Source organism: Gavialis gangeticus, unplaced genomic scaffold (assembly GCF_001723915.1).
Source record: "Gavialis gangeticus isolate Ggan-Ray unplaced genomic scaffold, GavGan_comp1, whole genome shotgun sequence".
In the NCBI taxonomy this organism is placed as follows: Eukaryota; Metazoa; Chordata; order Crocodylia; family Gavialidae; genus Gavialis; species Gavialis gangeticus.
Window position 1 is genome coordinate 154226503 of NW_017729025.1, and position 17562 is coordinate 154244064.

A 17562-nucleotide genomic window follows, 5' to 3' on the forward strand; every position below is an offset into this window, starting at 1 on the left:
GAACCAAAACTCCATTTTCCCTTCCACCATGATAAGCTGGGCTTTCAACAAGCAGTTAACCAGTATCACCAGTATTGTGTCACCAGCACGCACAGTAACTCAACAGAAGTTGCTTTTACTTTTTTAAATCTGCACATCAGTATAACCAACCAGGGATGATTCTACTTTAATTATATTGATGTGAGAATCTCTCATCCACTTTCACCATGGTATCTCCTCAAACTTCACAACTACCTTTTGGCTTTCAAAGCCTGACTTGACCGACCAAAATGAAAGTGAAGTCAGGCAACAGAGTGATCCAGCATCTTAGCTTCCTCATTTTTCAAGCTGCCTTTCCCCCACAAATGTGCCAAAAAGGCTATATTACTTTACCTCCAGCAGAGGCATTTTAACACCAGCATTCTGGAGCTCAGAGTAAGGATGCAAGTAAGCCACATTTTCAGTGTCGATTACAGTAATAAGTAGGAATGGTTCAAATCTCTCTTCCTTTCCACAGAGAGAGGCATGGAATGAAGCATCCAGTTCCTAAATGTCCAAAGTTTGATTTGCCAAGTACAGAAATTGCCTGAGAGGTCTTCTGATTGTCCAGAAATAGCACGACTGTCTTGGGTTTTTTTTGCAAAGGGGTAAACACAACACACTGTAACCACCAGAGGTAAGTGCTGTGACTGCTTGGCAATACCAGCTAGCAAATCTCCCTGTCCCTTGTAACTCCAGCATTCAAGCAAGTATAAACATGGCATAAAAGGCTGTCATCAGAGCTTATTTAGAATAACTGATGACAACTCACTTCTTATAATTTACCACTTAATTATTTATAATATGGATTAATGTATATAGTAAAAAACAGATTTTGTAAGTCTTCTACAAACAGCACATACTTGACCAAAAAAATATTTTAAAGTGGTTTTGCCAATATAAAGTGAGCTTCCAAATGTGAGTGATGTAAACCATAACCAGCAAGTATGACATGCTCCAATTCATCTTAGTGTGGGGTCAATACCAAAGCATAACAAAGCTACTTTAAATGGCACAAGGGCACAATCTACAACACAGTTTTCATAAAGGCACTTTTTAGAACAAAAATACTTTTTTTTTTTTTTTTTTAAAGAGAAAGGGGGGGGGGGGGGGGGGACACAGGGAGATCTGAACACTGTAATATTTAACTATACAGCAATTTAGGTGCATCTCAAATAAGGCATGGATTACAAAAAGGCTTTCTTCAAATACTAGCATCTTGTGAGAATCTGGAACTGGCACCTTTCTCTATTTGCTGAGAGGCACTCAATGAGTGCTTCTCTTAGCTATTAGATTTAAACTCACATGCTCTGATCAAATTAAAGGGGTCATAGTAAGAGATATGTTTTTCTTTAAGAAAAAAAATTGAGTACCTTCCTAAGGAGAGTTTGTAACCATCTCTGTAGACTGAGAAGTGGTGCTTGGGATGGCTTCTGGAATGGGAAGTACTTGGCACCAAGTCTTGTATTACTATGCAACAGCTAAGTCCCCGTGCACCACCTCTCTCCTCTGCAGGGAGACAGCTCTGAGAAACCTTCAGTCTCAAACCACCCTTTTCTATTAAGATTTTATTAAGCAATCAGCACCTGAAGAGAGAGAGGGGACTACATTTACCAAATGCTTTCACCCTATATATCTTAAAAATGCATCCAATGGTTAGTGGGAATTATTTCTAGTTTGTTCATCCTTTTTAAATTGGAGCACGGGGATTGAATACACAGAAGCAGAGGGCTGGCATTAAAAGACATGACCAACCTCCAGAAGAGGTTGCGACAGGATAATTAGAGGGGTGTTTGTTTTTCTTTTTGTTGTTGTTGTTTTGTTTTTTTTTAAATAGAAGTGCTAAAGTCATCCAGCCTAAGTCAGGGTAAACACCTCACAAAAGCTGGAAGTTTGAACTTCATTTAAAAAAAACAACTAAACTTGCTGTTAGATTTCAGATGGATTTAAATTTGCTAAAAGGTTCCTTTGGAACTGAGAATCAAGGTTCCTTTATTTTCTGTAAAGTGAGATTGTTTAAGTAGAAGTACGACTGAAAAATTCCAGAAGGACTGTAAGTAATGGTCTGAAATAGTTTTCAGTTGATGAGAAGTTAAGAGAAAGTCTTAGTCTTTGTTTATTCTTTTGTGTCCCTCACCCTCTTTGCTTTCTTGTGTCTAGTCTTTACTTTGTTTTTCCTTTTTCTTCCTCTCCAAGTTATAGGTATCAAAACTGATGCTTTTCAGGTCTTATCCGGATTTTGCTTTCCATCACTGATCTGATGCTATTACTCCAAGGTGAAAAATGAAAGCTCCATCCAACAGGGACTGTGCTAAGCTCTGATTCCACTTTTTCCTCAACCTGACCTCAGACTGACCAGACACTGGCACTCTGCTAGGGAAAAGCCATGATACCAGCCCTAAGCAGACATCCATGGACCATGAAAAGAAACACTTATTTCTTTTCCTCTTTCTTTCCCCTGCTCTATGCTGGAACAAGTCAGTTCCTTCAAACAACATCACTGATATTTTCATCTATTGAAACAAAACTCCTTTTCTAACTTGCAATTTTCCCTGCACCTCTGGCAAATAGAAAGGAAGTATCTTATATCTGGCTCTGGTTAAATTATGTCTGCAAACACTGATAAGAACTCTCTGACTTCTAACTACCAATTGGGGTATAAACATAACTAATAAATACTTGAAGACAGGGGTGGCTCAACCTTTTGGCCCTGCAGATCCACAGGCACGATCAAGCTCTGTGTGCCAGGATCGGACCTTGAGGCCCGGCACTCCCTGACCCAAGTGCTTAGAGCTGGGTCTGGGGCCTGGCATCACTCCTCCTCTGGCTAGGGTTGGTTTCCATGGGCCTAGTGCTGTCTCATCTCACAAGGATGGGGTCCCAGGGGCCTTGTACCACCCACTCCTACCCTAGCACACCAGGATGGGGCCCTGGGGTCAGGCACTATCTCCTCCTAGTCCCCCACCCTGGGGCTTGGGGCCATCCCTGCCTGGCCCTACACGCCTACCACCAAATTTTCGGGCCCAGGGGGTGCTGCACAGGCCAGAGTTTAAGCACCCCTGCTCCAAGACATGACACGTTGGAACATAAAATCAAGAGTTTTAGCATTTATGCAAGTGAAGGACAAAACCCGCTGGTTAAAACCAGACCGCAGACTATACAAGAGCTTCATCAGTTTTCAGGGCAGTTGTATTCTTACAAGAAGGAGTGTAATTGTTCCATAGTACAGTCATCTAAAGGAAAAGCTACTATTACCATATGGAAGTTTTGCACCATGGACTAGAATCTTCTGGAGTTCAGAGTGATGAATTCAACTTAATTCAGTTTTAAAATGCTGATCTCCAGTGTGTACATTACTGCATTTTTCACTGCAGCTTTGTATCTTAATGACTCAGTCACATACTGCAGAACAATCCGTGTTCTTTCCTCAACTTACAAGACCTCAACCATTTAACCTTCGGCAATCAGAATTTAGCCACTAGCAAGTCGACAGATCTTATAACTACAAGGTTTGTTTTAACTCTGAGATTTTTCCAGAAATTTACTTTAAAAAAAACATAGATTGTATTACTAGGCTAAAGGGGATGCTTTGCAGTACCTGAATTTGCTGTGCAGTTGTTATCCGATTTCTGTTCACTGTTGCCCTAACACGTTCACTCTGCCGAGTCCTGGCTATAGCTCGAGTGCGGACATGAGGACGTAGCCTACTGGTGGTAGGGATGACATCTGCCACAAGGGCCGCCACCTCTTCTTCACTCACATGATCTGTATCTTAAAAAAAAAAGAAAAGAAAAAGGAAACAGCCTCTAGGTCATGTGTCAGCATGGATTTATTCAACAGCTACAAGCTATGCTGTAGAATCTAAAAATTAAGATAATCATTCTGGTTTCTGCACCTCAAACATATATAGATCCTCACACCATAGCAAATAAAACCTCAGGCAAGGAGGGCCACACAGATGCCCAGTCAGACACAGTTTTGCTTCAGACAGCTAAAGAAATAATGTGGATTTGCTGGGCAGCAGGAAGAGCTGCTTCCAATCTGGCATTAGATCGCTAGCAAGGCAACAAAATGCTGTTTTGATTAGGCTGCTGTGCCAGGCCCAAACTGATAATAAGCTTTCTTAACAAAAGGATTTCTGTGATGTGTAATCCCTGATTAAAAGCCTGATAACATTTATTTACTAGACATGGAGTCCAAAAGAGGATGCCCACCCCAATAAATCTGAAGAAGAATCAAACTCAGAGACTGTATATCATCTTTATGTAGAAGAGCAGTATTGGGTGATCTGGGTCAGGCCAAAAATCCATCCTTATTAAACTACTTACCGGCACCAGCCGAGTCCCTATCAGCTGGTGCACAGGCTGGACAGAACCACTCATCCACAGGGACCGCGCCAAGAGGTGGATTAAGGCATTCCATGTGATATCTAAAATAGCAATGGACAATGCACTTCATATCAGCACTAAAAGAAAAGACCTCCATGTTTTATTCCACCCAAGGACAACTTAAGGCTGTTATCCCCTATGCAGAGATGTTTAGTAATTCTCCAAGAACTACAGCTCTAAACTGCTGTCTGTGGACCTACATCGATCAGTTTCCAAAGCAGCACTGCTTCACAGTAATTGTACTAGAAACCTGGATGCCAGTGGGTTTTCCAGAAGTTCTTTTGACCACTTAAAGCCTCGAAATCAACTAGGGCACCTATACACATGCTGGATGTCTGCTCCTATCCGTGCTAATTAGTATGGGTTAGAGCAGTCTTGATAAATTGAGTCTGCCGGACCATGCTAATTAGCGCACTCCAGTAGTTTCCATGGCACGTGAATTTAGTGTCCCTGTGCTTCAAAACGGTGGTGGGAGCACTTTAACTCAAGCTTGTTGATGTGGCCCCACCACCATTTTGAAGCACGGGATGCTGAACACATGATGCTGTAGGCACTTTGATTAGAGAAGCTCTTGGAGCGACTCCAATTATAGCACCCCACCCCTCCCCTCCATCCTGAAGCACATGAAAAGACACCCCCCTAAAGTCTATTTTGCATGCCTACTTCATATTTGAGGGTTGGAGCCATGAGCCAAGGAGGGGGGCATGTAAACCCAGCTGCAACAAGACAGTGCCAAAACTGAAAGAAGCAAAGATGCAGGAGATTCGAGCCATGTGTAGAAGAAATGAGGGGCATATGTACACGACACTTTAAAGTGGTTTAAATGCTTTTGCACCGCTTTAATAGTGTTGGTGTTTGCATGTGTCGGCATCGTACTGCGCAGTAATTCCAGCCACTGTAGCAAATTCGGCAGCAAAATGTGCCTTAAATGACTTGGGGCGCAGCAAACAAACTCCTCTAAGGAGTCCCCTACAGCCGTGGAGTGAAGCACCAGGCTCTGTGCAGTTCAGCGGCTATGCAGGAAGCCTGTGCAGCCAGCTCAGCAGCAGCCTAGAAAAGCAGGCTCCACCCAAGAAAAAAGAAAAACCAAGCAGCATCCACAATTACAGCCCAGCCTAGACTGACAAAAACTTCTGTCAATTACTACCCTCTGGGTCCGACCACGGAGCCAATTTCCCAGCCAGCGGATCGTGGTGGACCCAAGGCCACAATTGGCCAATTTTGCCAAGAAGTGATCATAGGATACCAGATCAAAGGCTTTTTTGAAGTCAAGATATAGGACATCAACCTCTTCTCCCTTGTCCAGGTGATAGGTCACCTGGTCGTAGAAGGAAATGAGATTGGTCAAGCAAGACCTACCCACAACAAACCCGTGCTGGCTATCCCTCAGGATGTTGGCGTCGGCCAGTCCATTAAGGATGGCCTCTTTAATAAACTTTTCTAAGATCTTCCCCGGGATAGAAGTCAGGCTGATGGGCCTATAATTAGCCGGATCCACTTTCCTCTCTTTCTTGAAGATAGGCACCACATTGGCCTTCTTCCCATCTTCAGGCACTACACCAGAGCGCCAGGAGTTCTCAAAGATCCGTGCCAGGGGCTGGGCTACGATGCTTGCCAGCTCCTTGAGTACCCTGGGGTGTAGATTGTCAGGGCCGGCTGATTTGAAGGTATCCAGCCTCTCAAGATGTTTCTTCACAAGGTCAGCATTTATGGAGGGCAGGGAATCACACTCACCCAGACCTCCCTGTTCCATAGCGGGCATGGGCATCCCATGGGACTGATGAAAGACCAACGCAAAGTACCCATTTAATAGGTTGGCTTTTTCCTGGGCGTCAGTTGTCCCATCTGGTTCAGCAGGGGTCCAATGGTGCCCTTGCTTTTCCTCCAGCTCCCCGCATATCTGAAATAGGACTTTTTATTGTCCTTGATGCTCAAAGCTAGTTGGAGTTCAGTTGCAGCCTTGGCTTTCCTGGTTTGCTCCCTGCAGGACCGGACTAATGCAGAATATTCCTCCTTGGAAGTGAATCCCATCCTCCATCCTTTGTAGGCCTTTCTTTTTAGCCTCAGGAGGTCTGCTAGATCCCTGGAGAGCCAGCAGGGCTGCTGTGCCCTCTTGCTGCCTTTCCTCCGAGATGAAATCGAATTAGCTTGTGCATTGAGGATCATTCCCTTGAGGAGCAACCACTCTTCCTCAACTCCCCTCCCCCTGGGGTCGTGGTCCCTTAGGGACTCACTGACAAGCCTCCTGAGCTTGTTAAAGTCGGCTTTCCTGAAGTCAACGACTTCCATGTTGCTGACTGACTTGCCAGCTTTACGGCGGATGGTGAAGGTGATCAGCTTGTGATCGCTGTCACCTAGCTTCCCATCGATCACCAGGTCGCCGATTAGATCATTCCCGGTAGCCAATACCAGGTCAAGCAGCACTTCACCTCTCAATGGCCCGTAGACGTCATCCGTGCACAATACCAAGCTTTGCAACCGCTCAGATTTTACTGAGTGATCCTCCCACGAGATGTCCGGGTAACTGAAGTCACCCATGACAACCATGGTCCTAGAGCATGCGGCCTCAGCCAGTTCCCGGGTGAGCTCCTGGTCAAGCTCTTGACTGTGGGTGGGAGGTCTGTAGTAGACTCCCACTGTTGTGTCCCCTGTGCCATATGGCAGATGAAATCTTAGAAGCTAGTGGGGAAAACTGTAAGATTTGAAGGGAATGATTTTGTATTTTTGTAGTATTGTCCTATCAGACTCTGTAGGTAGGACAAAATCTAAATAAATGGAAAGCACTTCAAGGGAAAAAAAGTCAGTGACCTGGAAAGGTCAGAATTTTAAGAGATTTATTTTGAGGAAAAACAAAACTAGCTTAGATTTGGCTAAATCCAGAGAAGAGAATGAAACAGAAACTGAGGAAGATAACTTACAGAAGAACTTGAATTCAGAGAAAAATTTTCCTTATCAAACCATTTTTTTGGTTACAAGTACTTTAGATTGCATTTATCCAGTGTTTTTATGACATGTCTGAGTATTTAGGTCTTGCTGTTTCTGCTTCTCCCCCAAACCATGAAAGCAGCTGAGGGCTCCAGACCATGAAGGCACAGAGGGACAAAGCTATATTTACTGCCATCCATTCAATTTATTGCAAGTCAGCCTTAAAAAAAATTCTATTCCCCGATTCACCTCAAGCAAGCATTTTTTTTATTGTGCTTGATGGAAAAGTGATTTTGTGCCCAAGATAAGCAATATTCATAGGCAGTTTTGCAAAAGTGATAAATGCCACTTCAGCTTTAAATCATCATGGGTGATCTTAGTCTCAGACATATTTAAGTGTTTTTGAACTGAAATAAGAAAAAATAAGTTGCATTACTTAAAATATACTCCTTGTTCTCAATTAAAAAAAACAAAGGAGGGAAAAGAGAAGTAATCACATCTCTTTTCCTCCCTTGATACAAGAGCCATTTTAATAGTTATAGACATGAATGAGCTTATAAAGCTCCACTAAACTCAAAAAAACAGCCATGACTCCTAATTTCTTCAGTTCCTTATGTTGAGCTCTCCTTTGAGACTGAAGGGTGCCTATAAACATTCCCCAACACATTCTAATTAGAATGCATCGGAGCAGACTCAATTAATCAAGTCTGCTGGAGTGTTTTAATTAGAACAGCGTACCTCACCATCACGTGTTAAGTGTCCTGCATTTCAAAATGGCTGGGTGGGTGCTTTAATTGAAACTCATTGAAAGAGCTTTAGTTAAAGTGCCCCTGTGGCCATTTTGAAACATGAGGTGATTAATATACATAACACTGCAGCATTTTAATTAGAGCGGCTGTCTGGGAGATGCTTTAATTAAAACGCAGCCTCTCCACCCCACCCCACCCCAAAGTATATGTACAGACACCTAAAATGTCAAAGTCAGCCTTCCACTTTTCTTACCCTGCATCACAGCCATCACACAGCAGCAGGCGGTCTTCTCTGTCACTTCTACCACACACCTCACAAAAGGTTGGATCATCTTCACCATCATCATCCTTAGCTTTTGCAGTCTCCACAGGAATCTAAACCAAAGACAATTTTGCATTTGAAGTAGAAGCTGTTTTTTCTCTCAATCTACCATTTCACTAGCAACAGCAGCAGTAAAACCTGATAGTGGACCACTGTAGTGACTGCCCATTCTGTCATAGCACTGCAATTTCATTCATGCAGTGATTCAAGAATATTATCAATGTACAGGGTGAACAATGCAACTTCTTCCTACTTTCTTTTGTGTGCAAATCAGCAGCGATAGAGAACTGCCAATTAACTCAGTGAGGCCAACATTCAAAGTGAGATTGAGAGCAGCCACAAAAGAAACAAATGCATAAGAAAACTTCAGTTTAGATGTTTCTGACTTCCTTGACATTGGTGGGTCATGACAATATGCCCTTGGGTCATGACAATATGCCCTTGGGAACCATACAAATAACCATTAAGTTGCTCAGCAGGAAATACGGTCTTAGCACTACAACTACATACGGATACAACTAGATAAGGAACATCTACTGACATCAAGCCAATAAAAGCCTACCTTTTTTACGATTTTACCACCAAGCTGTGCCCGAATATTAATGTATTTAAACAAGATTCGATCCACTGGACACGAGTTGGCATTCTGAAAGAAAGAAAAACAACATTTTGTATCTGGGTTACAAAGCACAGTCCTCAACTAAATTGAAAAAAAAAAAAAAAGAGTCTCCTCTTCCCTGCCATGTGATCAACATGGTACCTGCCACAATAGCCAGAAGTCTCAACATTTAAATTTTTTTTAATCCAGTTTCCTGGATCTCTCTCTTGGCTATTACAAGTTGCATCAAGAGCTGCCAGATAAAAATAGGGTTTTACACAAGCATGTACTAAAGGACCAAGTTATTTCTTCATCATTTTAAATGCATACCCATATAAAATTGTCAAAGTAGTATGATCCTTCTGCCAAATATTTTCTTTAAAGTCTGCATGTGTATTTAAGATATGCTGAAAAGATGAAAAATACTTAAACAACCAGTCAATGATCTGAAATGTTTAAAATGTTACCAAGTACATTTTTTAAACATTCTGGATTACAGCAATCTGAATCCAGTTAGTTTTGCTATCAGTTATCAAGTAGTTTATGCTAGCAGCTTTGGGTAGACGGTTGGGCTAGTCAGTATTCTTCTGGACTTCCCTTTGTTCAAATATCTGTCTTACCCAAGGCACCAGCATGTAGGGCCTTATCCCACAGAAACTGCATTGAAATAAGACTTCTCTACAGAGCTGCAATAAGATTAGGTCCTTATTTTGAATGAAAGACTCAAAATGTGTAAGAAATCATCTGCTCACCAAGCAGCAACCTGCATAAGAGACTTAGGATCAAAAGTCTCAGCTCAGCTGCCTAGGGAGAAGTACTCTGTCATATTGTAATAATGACTGCTTAGGAATGGTACTCTTTTTGGCCTTTGCTGAAAAAAGAACAAAATGGGATGGGTGGGAAGGGGAAAAGAGCAACCCTCTGCAAAATATAATCGCTGACAAATAAAGCAGAAAACTTTCTGAAACACGTCAAGGGAGAAATCAGGTTTGAATATTCTACCTACAAGCTGACCTCTTTATCACAATTCCATAGCTGTCTATCAAGATAAAGCAACAGACTGTCCAGAAGAGAAAGAGTTGAGCTGTTTCACATTTGTTTTCTATATGAAAAAGGACTTACTTTAGACCACTCCACTATACAGTCTAAACAGAAGTAATGGGCACAGCTCTCTGGAGTTCCAACTGCCTGACCCCTAAAGGTATTAAGGCAGATTGGACAGTTTTCACCATCTTCATCAGAGGAAACACTCTCTCCATTTGTCTGTGGTACTGCTTTCAAAGCACCTGTGGTTTCACCAACAGCAGTTTCCAATTCTTCTTCCTCAGCATAGTCATCCTCCTCTTCATCATCCTCATCATCTTGAAAACCAAGGAAGAAAAAAAAATGTTAAGTACATAGCGGCGTTTTTAAGAGAGAGACAAATACAAGCCCCAAAAGGAGTCTGACTGTAGTTGGATTTTTTAAGGGGGAGAACCAGGGAGTGAAAGACAGGAAGATGGACAGATGGAGACAAAACACACACTCTGAATACCAGAAGCTAGTCATTTTTTCTTCCTAATTTTTAATGTCCCTCTACTTCAAAGAAGTGTTAGAGTCCTCAGAGGAAAAGGATGCTATTGATATCTCTTGGAAACTAGAGTTGTGACTAGTATCACAGCAAGTTAAAAAGATAGTCACCGGACAAGCAGCATATATTTTCAATGATAGAAAAACAAAGGCAGACAGATCAGGTTGGCACCATGTCTGTCACAACTTTCCTAATGAACACTTCTTCTTTACAGAAGCAGCAATTCTCAACCTTCTGGGACACTGACTCCACCCTAGTCATTCCAGCACCAACCCCAAGAGCCATAGTTTTCTGAAGTGATTAGTGATTTTGGGTGTTCAGCTGGAGACTTCAAAATGCCCTCATTTAAAGGGCATTTTAAGCATTCACCATCTCAAAATAGTTGTGGCTCTTTAAGATTATTTTACAGGTGTCCAAAGACAATCTCTAGCAATTCAGTACTAATATCTAGTATCTAGAATTATGTCTATTCTGGGGAAATAAAAATACATTTCTTTATTCAGAAGGGAAAGACAAAGCATAAGGTAAAGTCAGTCTTATAAAAAGTTCTCAATGCTTTTTTAAGATATTGTTCATGGCTACTTCACCAGCACTCTCAAAAATATTTGGCTTTCCAGGAAATGAAACAGGGCTATCATGTTTTTGTATGGTATTTTTCACCATCAAGGGTGAGTATTTTAAAAGGACAATTAATAACATTTTGGGCATGCAGTTGTAATATTCTAATTTGAGCACAAATAAACATCTTTAGATTGATTTAGAAAATACTACTCCCTTTACAAAGAAGTTCAAGATGTGCTGAATACAGAAATCCTATCTGAATCTACCCAAATGCCAAATGAACCCTGCAGTTTCAGAACCATGCTAATCACCATGACCAGACTATATATACTTCTGTCATAATGACAACAATCTGTGTGTCTCAGTTCAGTTAACATCTACTCTTTCCCCCTTCTCCCCAAGCAATGTTAAGGTGTAAAAAGAAAACCAACTAAACCAAACAAAACAAAAAAACCCTAGAAAGACTTGAAAGAAAGTTACTGTAATGTATTGCAAGGCTGCTGCTTGTAATTTTAGCTTGGTAAAATCAAAAGTTGACCTTATGACACTCTTCCATGGAACTGTGGGCACAGATGCAACTCTTTTCATGTATGTTATTGTACCAATTTAGCTAGTAGATTTTGTTGAAGCATACTAGATTCTGATTCTCCAAGGCAAGGTGAAAACCCTGTCCTTGTTTTTTTTGATATATTGGTTGGGCACAACAGCAGCAGACAACTGTTCACAGCAGGTCCATGTTCCAAAAACAGCTGCCAGCTCTGTTACTCTATCACATGACACTATTTCTTTGATTTTTAATTGTCTCTGTTCAAAATATGCTGCACAATTCCTATACACAAGGAAGTCAGTACACGTCTTGAAAGGCAGGAGTCTCTAAGGAGACAGACAAAGGGATGAGAAAAGAATCAAAACACAAGAAAAGAGGATGATGCTAAAAGTAGTGGCACATGAGTTGTTACCACAAAAATATACTTGAAACAAAAAAATTCTATTAAATGAACCAATTTCCCTAAAAAGCAAAACCAATATTTCAGTACTTCAGACTTGGCATTTTCAGGGCATCAGCTGGATTTTATAGATATAAAAATATTCTTATAGAGAATTGTATCTTCCTAAATGTCAGGTAAAAAATTAAAAACTAAAGGAGGAAAACAGACAAGCATCACAAAATATCTGAATACAGAAAGAACAAAAATGCAAAATGCTATGATAAAAAAGTCAAAGCAGCCCATCTGTTTACGTAATCAGCTCAAGTCTATTTCTCATCAAAATGTTTCTTACATGCCAGTTGTAGTCTTCAAATTCAACTTATTTTCTCAATGTACCATACTCTCTCACATATAACCTATACCACCCCCCAAACGAACAGGTAAAAATTGGAGTGTGTGTTATATGCAAGGAAGTGTGGTAACAGCAGGTTCTGCCAGTGGTGCTCAGAGGGCCCACTGGCAAGATCTGTCCTGTGGGGCGATCCACAGATCTGGAAATTTGGTGCTGGGGACCAGAGGCAGCATTAACTGCCATGGCTCTAAGAGCCCGGCCCCTGTGAATAGTGTCAGGCCTCATCCAGAACACAAAGCTGGCAGCAGGCTTGGGAATAGGCTCATCTCCCTAGCTACTGCTCAGTTACTAAAAGATGCTTTCCTTCATGCTGCCTTTCAAAAACAAGGTGTATATTATATAAGGGGGTGTGCTATATGCAAGAAAATACAGCATCAACCAGGCACAAGAGCAGCTATATATTTTTTTGTACTCCTCCACTACAAACAGTTATGACAAGTGCTGTAAATACTTAAAATATACCTCACTGCTTCTTTCACAAGAAACACAGTTTCAGTTTTCCTCTTCCAGCCATCAGAAACATCTGAAGCCAACATGAGGTAAGCATTTTTAGCATTTACCTTCTAAATCTTCATCTTCACCTTCTTCCTCATCCTCCTCACCTCCATCTTCATCAGTGGCATCTTCCTCACTTCCTGTGTCTTCTTCTGAGTCTCCACTATTGCCATCATTGCTTTCTTTTAAAATGAAAGAAAAAGAAAACACGCCTTAATTATACACAATCACAAAATAGGCATACACTGCACAGAAAAAGCAAGCAGAATAGTCAAGCAGATGTCAGAATTCCTGTTAAGGAATGCTGGGTTTTTCACAGCATTTGTATTACCACTTGGTATCAAGCTGTCAACCTTGTGCTGCTCACAATTTAATTGACTAGCAGTGACAATAAAACCAATAACAGAAGATGCAAAACCTAGGAGATGGAAAAGATGCTAGGCTTCCTTCCACAGCACAACTCTTTAGCTAATAAAAATGCAAGCAGAAAGGTTTCATTTACCTGCTTCACTAGGGAGCACCAGATTTGGCCTTTTGCCTTTGCTTAGCGAAGCATTCTTGTTTATCAGTTCATCCTGACTGTCATCATCCATTGCGGGACATTGGGAATTAACTCCCTGCAGGAAACAGGATTCCAGTTGTAACATAAGCACTAAGGAGTTTGACAGTTCAAACAAGCACAACATTTTGCTTATCTCACAATGACGAAAAAAAAGAATCTGGTATGGCGTATACATTACAAAGGATGTTTGGAACACAGCATATCATACTTTACACTCAGAGGATAAAATATAAATCCCTCAAAAAGCATAATGTGTTTCAGTTTTGAGACATTATACGGAAGAAGATAACGTTTATTTGCAAACATTTAGTCGTCACACTCAGCCCTTGACACCACCACAGGCTGGTCTTCTTGCTGAACAGCAGCATGAGAGCAGTTCTGGATACTAGCACAAGTGCTTAAATTATTTAATAGCCCACCTTACTTAGCAACTTATGCTTGAGGACTACTTTCCCCCTTTACTTACTACTACTGCAAGATGGAAACAGATCTTAGAATGCCCACTGCCTTTAGCTGCATTTTGTGAAAAAGTGGCAAATATGAGGAAGAGTCAAAAATATGAAAAACTCTGTTTTCAATTCACTGTATAGATGACCCACAAAGAAACATCGTCTGTCAACTGAAATTCTAGATGTGTTAAGTTAAAGGAATACAGGGGGAGTTTTCTGAAGCATGGACTGCACTTCTGACTGACTTAGTTTTATTGTTTGGACTGATAAGCGAAGAGAGAAAGAGCAAGTGGAAGGAAGAAAGGAGGTGTCTTTGACTGTATCAAGACCCAGAGGGCGGCTTGTTTCCTTGGCTCTAAAAAGCAAATTCAAAATAGAAAACAAAATTCTGACTGCCAAAAGCACTGTGTATAGAGATTACATACAGACTCTACATCTTACTGTATCCTTGGAAAAGAGCCCAATCCTGCTATATTGGTATGGAAATTCCAATTCTGAAGCTGAGCTCCATGCAAGGAGTAGTTTCAATATTGAACCAATCTCTGAATCTTGTCCAATGAAGAAGAAACTGATAGAAGGATGCTGTGTTTAAAATGGTTTTTAAAATCTCTCTTCTTTACAAAGCTCTAATAAAGGATGACAATTCTCAAATCCCATGATGTCATAAAAAGAAAGAAGAAAAAGGAGCAATGGTATACTGCACATCAACATAACTAAATTAATTGGGGGTTATGATAGGCTTCTAGTGAATTGACGAATGTTGACAACGCTCCATGATCCAAATTTATAACTAATGATAATCAAGCCACTGCTTTTACTCCATATGCTACTATACAAGCCAAACAATTAAAAACAAGGAGACCCATCAATGAAGTATGTTTACCCCACCTTCCTTACAGAAGCCTACATGTACAAGGATATTCCTTTTGTATCACAAATGCTATAAATTATCTTCAGAAAAGGGTTGCCAGAATTATTCTGTCAGTGCAATAATATGGATTTTGATTGGTTACCTGCCTCATCTCCACACAGTGTCTGACAGATATTAAATAACCTTAGGAACCTCACAACACTGTTTAGTTATTCAGGTGCTTTCAATGGGTCCCAGATTAAATATCTTCACTTAATGGGTTCCTTTTAGAACTGTATACTCTAACTCTGCAGTTAAGGGCCTGAAAAATGTAGGTTTCACTAAACCATAAGGGACCAGATTACAGACAACATTAATGTTAAATGAAAAAAGCCAAAAAAACCTCAACCGTGAGCCTGGTTGATAGTCAAGTTCTCCACTGACTTCAGTGGGACTCTTGCCTGAATACAGGATTAAGCATTTAGTTGATTTGTATCTGCTGACAGGAGTGTTTAAAGGACACTGAAAAACAACTGTGCTTTAGAAGAAGAAGCAGTGCATTACTTCGACCCATTTCTGCAACATCTTTATAGATTGGGCTCTTCAGTGAGGCTTTCTGGCGCTTTTAGCTAAAGTTTATTCAACCAGCTATTAGATAAAAGTACCAAAAACGCCCCGCTAAATCACCTGATCTATAGATGTTGAGCAAGCCAGGTCCAATTAAGGCGCTATACAGTCTTTTGTTTCAAAGACTAGTCACGGTAAGAAGGGGAAAAAATGTTTTTACATGTATCTACAGGGGCCAAAATACATAACATGAAAATTTCACTCTCCACATACAAAATGAGGAAAAGAACCAAAGAGCTCCATCAACCCCTGGAGCTCTACTTTCAATTAATAGAGCTGTACTTTAACTCCTCTGATGTTGTTGCATTATGAAATTCACAGTAAATTAAAGCAAAGCCTTCTCTTCATTGAGTATCAATCTCATATGAAATAAGAAATGAATCATTAATGTTGTTTGTGTGTGTGTATATGTGTATGTGCAACACCCCCAGTTTAAAGTAAAGCGCTGGGCTTTTTTTTTTTTTTTAATGTCTGTAAGCAGCCCTTATTTTTACATGGTTTCCATTATTAGTTTTTGCAGTTTCAGCAGTACATACAAATCAATAATTCCAAATAAGACACAGATACATGAAATATAAATTAAATACTACACAAATTTTATATGAGCACAACTTTACAGTTGTAAAGCAAGTCAGGAAATGTCAGGTCTAAGAGTCCTGCAGCAATGTTAGTTAGGCTATGTTGGCAGAGGTTAAATTTCCAATAAATCCTCCTCAGATATTTATAGTACCACTTCATGTTTAAAGTATTGCCATTTACACAAACCACAAGATAGGCAAAGTGAGCAATGTGGCCAAGTGCAGAATACTGTCTGAACCTCAATGTCTGTACTTTTAATCTATTTGAATACCTTGTCTTAATACTCGTTAACATAGTTTGTGCGCAGAGAGCTACCATCCACACTCTCTCTCTTGCATAATTCCTAGATGGTCACAGAGATTAAAGTAAATAAATGATGGTTAAAATGAAGTTTTAATCACAAGGTTAACTTCACCTTCTTTTCCCCCCTCCCTTACAACATGACAGAGGAAGAACAGAGGGAGAAGCTAACAAATGAAGATTATTAGTAACAATCAGAAAAGGAGCAAATTGGAATAAGATTCAAATATTAGCTGATGAATTTTCTCAGACAGTCAAACAGCAATCTTTATGATTCCAGTTGTAGAACTATTTATTTATTTTCCTCATCTAGAACAAAATGAGCAACAGTAATGCCTACTCCTGATAATATTTTTATTTGGTGTGAAAAGCATATATACAGCATAAAACAGCACAAATTTGCAACAGCTACTCCAAAGTCCAAGCCAATATAACTGATGACATGATCACAACCAAGAGCAAATCCTGCATGTGCAGGATAGTCAGAACCCTCAGTTAAGTTAAAGATTAGTGTAAGTTCATAAGAAATACAAAAATCAAGCTGCCAAAACTACAAAGGTAACTCCGTACAGAATTTTGATCCATGAGGGTATCTGGTATTTAGAAACAGAACAAGATGAGCTGAAGCTAAACCATTTTTGAGTTTTTAACAGAGCAGAACTAACAGGTCACAAAAAAACAAACAAACGCCTTCAAAAGTGATGTGGCAGTTGGCATGCGCTCAATCTGCTAATACATCAATACCTTTACATAAACATCAATACCTTTACATGACCCTTCTTTTGACCTCTACAAACCTGCAAATTCCTCAGGGCAGGACCTGTTTTTTAAAGGTGTGCAATACATACAACAAAGGACAGGCTCTACTGTAAAATAAACAGCCCCAAGTCTTTAACCTTATTTTTTTTATACCAATAATGTAAAAACTGATGAAGTTTAAAATATTTTAGTTAGAGGCACACGGATACATTGGTCCGATGGCAGACTGGTATCAATACAAAGAAAATTTGCTGTATTGGAAATCAGCCCAATGGGGCCAATAAATGCTTATGTGCACGAATGGAGCCGATAAATGCTTGTGTGTGTGCATAACCACAGCACAGCACGCAGGCAGCGAGGAGTACAGCCAGGCAACATGGGGAGCTGCCTCCAGCTGGTAAGTCCATTGTGGCAGAAGGGGAACGGGGAGGGAAGGGGTGTGGGGGAGCAAATCAACGCTGCCCCTGCC

The 17562-nt window shown here is 40.6% G+C and overlaps 1 protein-coding gene across 3 annotated transcripts in view; it reads right to left on the reverse strand.

Annotated features, from left to right (window-relative positions):
* Positions 1 to 17562, reverse strand: part of PHRF1 (PHD and ring finger domains 1) — a 75972-nt gene that overhangs the window by 40513 nt on the left and 17897 nt on the right. For 2 of the 3 annotated variants that reach the window (XM_019519806.1, XM_019519805.1), the window contains 7 exons: positions 13470 to 13584; positions 13033 to 13149; positions 10123 to 10361; positions 8965 to 9048; positions 8334 to 8455; positions 4347 to 4447; positions 3617 to 3789 (listed from right to left, as the gene is read on the reverse strand). In XM_019519806.1, the coding sequence (XP_019375351.1) occupies positions 3617 to 3789; positions 4347 to 4447; positions 8334 to 8455; positions 8965 to 9048; positions 10123 to 10361; positions 13033 to 13149; positions 13470 to 13560 (927 nt within the window). In that variant the 5' untranslated portion in view covers positions 13561 to 13584. Of the gene's footprint in view, positions 1 to 1391; positions 1598 to 3616; positions 3790 to 4346; positions 4448 to 8333; positions 8456 to 8964; positions 9049 to 10122; positions 10362 to 13032; positions 13150 to 13469; positions 13585 to 17562 lie in introns of those variants that run through there. The other variant, XM_019519807.1, reaches the window with a different exon arrangement.